We start from the raw sequence: 9212 nt of genomic DNA, 5'->3' as shown, positions 1-9212 counted from the left end.
AAGAAAGAAAGAAAGAAAGAAAGAAAGAAAGAAAGAAAGAAAGAAAGAAGGAAAGAAAGAAAGAACCCAGTGAGGTTGTTTGTTTTTGTTTGTTTGTTTGTTTTACCGTTAGTGGCTTCCTAAGGTCCCAGTCTTCAGCATTTCTTAACTGACGCAAAGTGTCTTCCACCAGGTGACTTCGTCTCACTTTCAGTATAAGGAATTGGGAACCCATCTTTTCTGGAGATGCCATGGCTTCAGACTTTTAGAAAAAGAATTCTTTTAGCTGGTTATCTTTTGGACCTTTAATACTGTCAGGGATAAAAGAGTGAATGCTGGAGCAGGCCTTCAATCCCTGGGGTGGAGGCTGGAGGATCAAAAATTCAAGATCTGGGGCTGCTGAGATGGCTTAGTGGGCAAAGGGGTTTGCTGCCTAGCCTCCTAACCTCAATTACCTCCCTGGAACCTATGTGCTGGAGGGAGAGAACTGACTCAAGCAAGTTGTCCTCTGAACTCCATATGTAGATGGCAGCACATACATGTACAGGACATAAACGTAAAAATAGTTTAGAAACTCGACGCCATCTTGGGTGGGTGTATATATATATATATATATATATATATATATATATATATATATATATATATGGCTCAAATTCAAGACTGGTCTGGGCTACATGGTTCCCCATCTTTTTACAAAAAAAAATACTAAAAATGTTTAAGTACTTCTTTATTGTTTGTTCTTTTGATTTTGCTCTTGCAAAAGATGCAGCCACCACACCCCACCCTGACACCCACCCAGTCAACCTTCTGAGTGCTGGAATTACAGGCACAAAGCATCAGGCTTAATTTATATTGAATAGTTCTAATAAAAATATCTTTTGCATCTTGCTGCCACCTCTCTTTATACTTATAATTTGAGAAAGGTGACATTAAATTGTAAGATTACAGGACCAAACAAATTGTAGCACCTAGTGTTCACGTGCAAAAATGAGGAACTGGCCACGAGCAGTTAAGTTGTTAAAAATGTCTACGACTCCTTACTACCGCAATCATAATGCTGACATCAAACCTGCTAAGTGCACAATCGTCTGTCAACCTTCAGAAGTCCAGTGTTGCATGTAAACCTCAGACATGACTGTAAGGGTCATGGGGAAAACTGACGTCAATAGGAAGAAGATAAAGGGGAGACATTTTCTGAGAGGATTCTCCATGAAAATAATAACCATCCACTTTGGAAGTCTCTAAAACTGTGTCTCAGGTAACCACACTGTTCCGGAGCGTTGTTCTGACCATTTAAAATAGGAGTGTCTAGAGCTTTCTTAAATTGTCAATATTCCTCCACTACTATATATAGGCCTTGGTCTTGCTTCTGCTAAACTCCTTTGGATTAGAAATATAACACTGGTCTTGACTACCCTTGATTTAAACTTCTACGTACCTCTGAGCCTTCAGGTCTATCACACGAACAATAAAGCAATGTTTAGGAATCATGCGTCAAGACAGTTCCCTTGGGGTCTGCTTTGCAATAGCGATACTCTGATTAATGGATAACAGGTTTCTAGGGCAGATGTTCTTGTTCATACAAGCTTTCTACCATCTTAGGTAAGGCATATTCAACTCTGGGCTGCAGAACCCTTATTCCAGACCTCTGCAACCCCACCACATACTGAGACATTTATATAATTCTACTAAATTGTTCTGTTATTCCTTGAGCTTTTCATTTTGCCTGGTTCTTTATTGATTCCTGTGTTCAGGAGTCTGTAGTTTTGGATGCTTCAGCAACACTGACTATTAGACAATGTTGTCTATAGCTCTGAGTGACACACAGTGGCCATTGACCATAGCAGGCAGAAATTTCTCTTGCCTAGTGAAGATTTAGTTTAAGAATCTCCGTCTTATTTTATTGTCCACGTTATCTCCACCTGTTCTCTGTGTATGAGTCTTCCCTTCCTACACTACTGTATTTGAATTGGTTAGTTTGTTTGAATTGGTTAGGATAATTTGGAGATTTTCTTTTTGGAGTTTTGACTTTCTACATCAAATCCTTTGGAGAACAGAACTGTTCTCCAAAGTCTGCTTCCCAGGTATACCCATGAGAATTACTACTAGAAACGATCTCACCTAGTCCTTCTTTTACGTAACTTGTAAAAGTTCACGAGTCTTCTCATTAACATGATAGATCACACATTTCTATAGAGGAAAATACTACATATGGAAGGAACTGCCTAAAGGAATTTTATGGGAGTTTACGTTTGGGAGGAAAAGGCTTTACTTTTTCCATTTGCCAGAATGTCAGGCAGATGAAATAGGTAGGGCTTGGTCAAACTGACTGATGCCATGGTGATTAAAAGGAGCTAGTTATCAGCATTCCTTCTAGGCTCCAACACACAGTTACCTGGGAATAGCCAGGTACGCCTGGCTCACTATGAAAAGGGCTGTTTTCCCCCTCCTCTCTTCCTCTCTTACCCTCTCTGTTCCTTCTCTCCCCATTCCCCCCTCCTCCTCCCTGTGTTCCTGGCCTGCCTCTACCCTCTACTCCCTCTACTCCCCCCACCCCTGACTATCTCTGTCTCTACTCCTTCCTCCCCTTCCCTCCCCTCCCCATACCCTAAATAAACTCTATTCCATACTATACCTGTCATATGGCTGGCACCTCAGGGGGAAAGGATGCTTCAGCATGGGCCCGCAGACGCACCCCCTTCCACCTCACCATGCCATGCCTCTACCAAACATATCCTGGCTCTTTCTCTCTTTCTTTCTTCCTTCCTTCCTTTCTCTCTTTCTTTCTTTCTTTCTTTCTTTCTTTCTTTCTTTCTTTCTTTCTTCCTTCCTTCCTTCCTTCCTTCCTTCCTTCCTTTCTTTCTTTCTTCCTTTCTTTCTTTCTTTCTTTTATATAAAACATAACACTAGTAACAGTAGAGGAATAAATCTTTATCCTTGGAATGATATTACTAGCATGCTTCTTGTATCTTGATTTCTTATTGTATAAACCTGGAATTTATGGCATGGTGCCCTGGCAAAGTCATATCTAATTAATGCAGTATAAAAAGGAAATACTTTGTTGTCAAAAGGGCTTCTGTTGTGGACATGGTAGCCTAGGCTTCTTTGTTTTATATAGATGACCAGTGTTGTTTGGATTTATAACAAATATAATAATGTATACGATGTTGGATTGTAATAAATCATTAATGTCTAAATATCATAAGTCAATATGAATCCTTCCTGAGAAATGACCTAGAAAACAAACTGTAGCCATCAAAAAATTTTGGATAATCTTTAGCATAATGTCTAGGGCAATATTATGTACATATAATAATTATATATAATTGTATGTTATATATAATTAATATACAAATTATATATAATATAATTGTATGTTGTATATAATTATTATATATATTATATATATATATACAATTTTTCCTTAGACATGATATAATATACAACTGTGATATGTAAATGTTGTATGCTAGTAATGTAATTGTGAGAGAGGAACAAAATAATCAAAGTAGAAAGTAAGTTGTAAAAATTACAAGGTATGTGTTAGCTATAGGATGTAGATGTCATATTCGGACTGTGCATTCTGCAGTCTCATCATTTGCATGTTGAGCAGTTATGGGTCTCTGTGCTAATTGCTGTGTATTATAAGGAACAGTTTCTTTAACAGAGCTTGAGAAATTCACTAAGAATCTATGTTTATAGCAATAAGTCATTAGTAGTTATTTTAATACCATGGCTATTTAGCAGAATAATTATAGTAGGTTCTCTTCTAGGGCCTCTAACTTACCTAGGCACAAGTTCCTCAGCCCCGATACTGCTGCAAGGTATTGGTTTAATCTCATAGAATGAGCTTTAAATTGAACCAGAAAATGGTTGTTTTTTTTCCCCATACACTCATGCCACTAGCAGCACTTAGTATATCTTGCCAGGACAGTCATTATCTTGCAGGATTCATCCCTAGGTCAGATTGATTATTATTGTTTTTCTCCTGTGGTAGTGTGTGTAGCACCTTCTAGGACCGTAAAAGCTATCCAATAGGAATGAAGCTTCCAAGTCAGTACCGACTTGATTTCCTCTATATTGTATAAGTCAAGTTTTCGGTGTCGTCCGTGATAGAGCCTATATCATGCCATCTCTCTACAGGCTCAGGGACCTTCACAGAGGAAGGGGTGGTGAGACTGTAAAATCCAGGAGTGGTAGATGGCCAACAGTAATTGGACTAAGGATTAAAAACAGGGTGGAATGGAGAGAAAGAACACTAAATGAGGGTGAGGGTGGATCTGGGAGGAGCCTTATGAGGAGTTAATATGATCAAAATACATTGTATGACATTCTCAAAGAATTAACAAAATAATAGTCAAATATGTTTATACTTATAAGCCAAGCTCTGAGAAACTGGGCAGGTAGGGGAGCACCCTCTCAGAGGCAGGGGGAGGGGGTGAAGAACTCGGGGAGGGGGACTGGGAAGGGGGCAACTTTTGGAACGTAAATAAATAAATTATTTATTAAAATTAAATTAAAACATTTAATTAGAAAGAGTAAGTGAGGAAAATATTAAACTGGAAGCAGCATGAGATGACAAGCACACAGAAGAATGAGGTGGCCAGATTAGCAGGTTAAAGGATTGAATCCTGAAAAGAAATTTGAGCTGGCATTTGCCTTAAAATATTTCAGAAGAAAGAAAGAAGTAGTAACTGAAAAATTAACAAAAGTGATAGACAAACATATGTGGTAAAATGTTTATACCTGAGGATCTTGGTAAAGGGTACCACCATTTTTACTTTATACATGTTTTAAATTTTTCATCACACACAAAAGTATGGTTACCCATATTGGCTTGAATATCATTTGACTGAGTCTCCAAAGACTCATGTGAAACTTTGTCTTTAGTGTGCTCATAATTAACTTTTAGATTGGTACTCCTAGAAGATAATTAGGTCATGGGACACTACCCTTGGAGGGGATTACTATGCGCCTCACAGAGTGGGTTAGTTCCTGTGAGAACAGGTTGTTATAAAGTGAGGCCATCCAATGCAACTTGCGCTTTTGACACATGGCAAAGTCCTTTTGTGGTTCTCCTCATGTTTTAATGCTGGTGGTGGGAGACAGGGTAATGAAGAAATAAGAACGGGCCTATCAGGATTCCTACATCATGTCAGTAAACATTTGAGTTAAATAAATCTCTTTATAAAGGATATCACCTCAGTTATTTTGGCATAGTAACAGAAAACATACATACCCACAGTTTTACAGATGAGTCATGTTTCATTAATTTAATTTTGGATGGCAAATCAAAGATAAATAGAAAATCACGGAAAACAGTGATATCAAAGGATTTTGTAGACAACTAAAAAAGAAAAAAGATGCAAACAACAATTTTGACAATGAAAAAAATAACATTCATTTCTTTCCTAACTTCACCACTATATTTACTGCTAGGATATTTTGAATCTACTACAATGAAGCGTCTCCTCTTCCTTCTGTCATCTGTCTTTTTTTTTTGTTTTTGAGACAAAATGTCATACATCCTAGGTTGACCTCAAACTCACTATGTCCCAGAGAATGACCTTGCACTTCTTTTTTTTTTAAGAATTATTTTTTAATTTTTAAAATTTTTTATCGGTTTAAATATACTGGTTTTTATTGATGCATGTGTGTCTGTGTACGACATGCATGCAGTGTCTACAATGTCCAAAGATGCCAGAAGATGATATCTGATCTCATTGAACTAGAGTTGCAGACAGTTGTCAACTATCATATGGATTCTAGGAATAGTACCAGGTTCTCTGGAAGAGCATCCAGTTCCTTTAACCATAGAGCTGTCTCTCCAGCCCTGACCTTCCACTTCTGATCCTCTATCCTCCACCAAAGTATAAAGATTACAGGCACTCACTGCCATTCCTGGTTCGTGCAGTACTAGGGATCAAGAACTCAGGTCTCCATTTGTTCTAAGTAAGCACTCTCCCCTGAGCTAAATCTCTAGCTCTTAGAGATAATTTTATAAGAAAATAAATTTGTTTTATGAGCAAAGTGTTTAAGTTTTCAATGGCATGCAATTTAACAAATTTAGTATTGTAATAAGGAAATTTTCTGATGTAGGGATGACACAGTTGCTAACATGTCCTGCTTTAAGTTGTGAACATTCTATAGGGTGATATGATATACTTACCAGATTGCCATCTGGTATTCTTATTTCCTCTGTCTCGAAGTTAAAGATGTCAGAAAGTTCATTTATGATGAAAGCATTTTCTGGAAGTTGACAGTTAGCCTTAAAGAGAACACGACCTCGAATTTCACTTTTTATTAATAAATTATGTAACATGTAAAACCAAGATTCATATGCATATATACATTTGTCAATGGCTGAGTAAATGTATTTTAGGCTAGTGGAATTGGATGGGATAAACTTCACTCAGAATATTTCACTGAAAAGTCAAATTCTGTCACTCAAGAATTTTCCATATGCCAGGTGGTGGTGGTCTACACCTTTAATTCAAGCACTCAGTAGGCAGAGACAGGAGAATATCTGAGAGGCCAGCCTGGACTACAGAGTGAGTTCCAGGACAGCCAAGGCTACACAGAGAAACTGTCTCAAAACAAAACAAAGGAACAAAAACCTGAACTCAAAGAAACAACAAAACAAACAAAAACATCAACAACAAGAAAAGAATTTTCCATCCTCATGGTATCTATCAGTCATTTTAAAAAATTCTGGCTTCTCCATGGTATTTTCTAGTGCTATTCTCTCTGTGCATTTGCAGGGCTGTTGGGTTTTTCCCCCTTTGCTTACAAATACAAACGCTAGTTCTATGTCAATTTGTATGTGTGTCTTGCTTTTTCAATTTCACACATAGATATTTTTGATACTTGAGGAAACACTGTGTGTATCCCAAAATACATTCAATATAAGGTACTCATGGTCATTTTACAAAGATCTTCTCAATAAATTTAATTACAAATTTTTAAAAAAACTATCTTGGGGGGGAGATATTATTCTATGTCAGAGTAGGAATGGAGGAAGTGTAGGTCATGGTAGGAACACTGGGGTAAGGAGTCCTTTAATGTTATGGACAGGCCACAAAGAAGGTGACACATGTACTCTAAGACAGATATATTGTGACAGAAGAATTGCTTAAAACTACATCTTCCAAGAGCAGATAAATGTAAGAACTCCTGAGACACAGCCTCAGAGGTTGCCTGCTCTGACCTCAAGCCAAATTCCAACTAGGCCTTTAAACCAAGATACCTATGTCCTTGAGAATAAATTGCTGCTGGCTTAGCCAAAAAATGTTTTTAAAAATAGTAATTCTGTGTTACCTATCGGTTACTATACAAACACTAACCAGCAAACATCATCCTAAATACAGATAGTAATATTTTGTGCTTGGGTCCACATAGTTTCTCATAGCTTTTCAACCTGGATATTTGGTATCACTCAAGGCAAACCAATGAGTGTGCTATGTTAAGACTTCATCCACAGAAGGCTGGAGAGATGGCTCAGCAGTTAAGAGCACTTGCTGCTCTTCTGGAGGACCTTAGTTCAATTCCCAGCTCTGAATGCAAGATCACAATTCCAGTTCTAGTGGACCCAGTGCCCTCTTCTGCCCTCCATGGATATTTGTTTACAAGCGGTACACAGACATACATGCAAGACAAATACCCATACACATAAATTAAAAATAAAAGTTTATTTGAAAAATACAAGAGGCTCTTTGCAGATATGGATTGTCCACTTGTAAGTAATCAGAAAGTAGCCCCACATCTAGGATATAGTTTCTCACTAGCTATGGATGTAAGGGGTATAACAAGGGTTTCCCAGAAGAAACAATGCTCAGAAATCAATGATTTCAGTAGGCATGCATCCACAACTTATATATACTACATGCAAAAAGATAAAAGAAAAAATGGTATTATTCTTAAATTATAGGATTGCATGCACAGAAATTCAAAAGTGGAACCATAATTTAGTATTAATGGGTAAATCTAGCAAGATTTCTACAAAGTAATGACAAATGGTTAGAGATTTCACTTTCAGAAGAGAAGGTAAGGCTGAGGGATATAGTTTAGTTAGTAGTTTGTGCCTAGCATGAACAAAGCCCAGGAGTCAGTTCTCAGCACCTCATGCAAACCCAGAGGCATAGAAGCCTATCATCTCAGCTACTGGGAGACAGAGGGAGGAGCACCAGTATTTGTAATTATATCATGGACTTGAGATAGCCAGTTCAATCCGGAAAATGCCTATCTTAGTACTTTGTAAAGAGACACAGTTAACCTACCCCTGTCTCTGCGCATCAAATCCTGCACTCTCTTATCCCTGCACTGAGCCAGAAAGGCCAGCATTCCCTTCCCCCAACCCACAGCACAGATGTCTCCAGCCTTCGAAGAGGGCAAAGGGGAGCCCAAGTCCAGTGCCTAACATTGCACTCCCTTTTTCCTGATAATTCTAACTGATAGCACTTTCCCGGTGCAGATGGCTCTTGCCGTTGAAGGAAGTGTCCTTGAAGTGATAAAGCCCACTCTGGAGCTATGGGAGAGAGGCAAGTGTTCCCAGGCAGCTGTGACCACTTTGTTAAGAAGAAATTATCATCCTGAGTGAGGTAAGCCAATCACAAAAGAACACACATGGTATTCACTCACTGATTATTGGATATTAGCCTAGAACCTTGAAATGCCCAAGATGCAACTCACAGGCCACATGAAGCCCATAAAGAAGGAAGACCAAGTGAGGGTGGTTCGGTCCTTCTTAGAAGGAGCAACAAAATACTCAAGGGAGCAAATATGGAGACAAAGTGAGGGACAGAAACTGAAGGAGGGGCCGTCTCAAGACCACTCCACCTGAGTATCTATCCCATGTGCAATCACCAAAGGTACATGCTGATGTGGAAGACAGGAAGTGCATGCTGATAAGAGCCTGATATGGATATCTCCTCAGAGGCCTTAAAGAATCAGACATATTCAGAGGCAGATGCTCACAACTAGCCATTGAACTGATCATGGGTTTCTCAATAGAGGAGTTAGAGTGAAGACTGAAGGAGCTGAAAGGATTTATGGCACCATGAGGAGAGCAACAATACCAACCAACCACAGCTCCCAGGGTCTAAACCACCAGCCTGGGAGCACTTAGGGGGGGATCCAGGGCTTCAGCTGAATATGTAAAAGTGGAGGGCCCTGCTGGGCATAGGTGGAAGAAGAGAACCTTGACCTCATGAAGGCTGGATGCCCCAGGGGGT

At 38.9% G+C, this 9212-nt stretch overlaps 1 protein-coding gene across 2 annotated transcripts in view; it reads right to left on the bottom strand.

The window, feature by feature from the left end:
• The window catches only part of Herc6 (HECT and RLD domain containing E3 ubiquitin protein ligase family member 6), an 81543-nt gene that overhangs the window by 20834 nt on the left and 51497 nt on the right, over positions 1-9212 (bottom strand). For both annotated transcript variants that reach the window (XM_028789397.1, XM_028789398.1), the window contains exons 14-16: positions 6152-6250; positions 5222-5329; positions 107-241 (exon numbers count right to left, since the gene is read on the bottom strand). In XM_028789397.1, the coding sequence (XP_028645230.1) occupies positions 107-241; positions 5222-5329; positions 6152-6250 (342 nt within the window). The remainder of the gene's footprint in view (positions 1-106; positions 242-5221; positions 5330-6151; positions 6251-9212) is intronic.

The sequence above is a fragment of the Grammomys surdaster genome, unplaced genomic scaffold (genome assembly GCF_004785775.1).
Source record: "Grammomys surdaster isolate TR1022 unplaced genomic scaffold, NIH_TR_1.0 125832, whole genome shotgun sequence".
Classification (NCBI taxonomy): domain Eukaryota; kingdom Metazoa; phylum Chordata; class Mammalia; order Rodentia; family Muridae; genus Grammomys; species Grammomys surdaster.
This window is presented reverse-complemented; position numbering and strand designations above follow the sequence as displayed.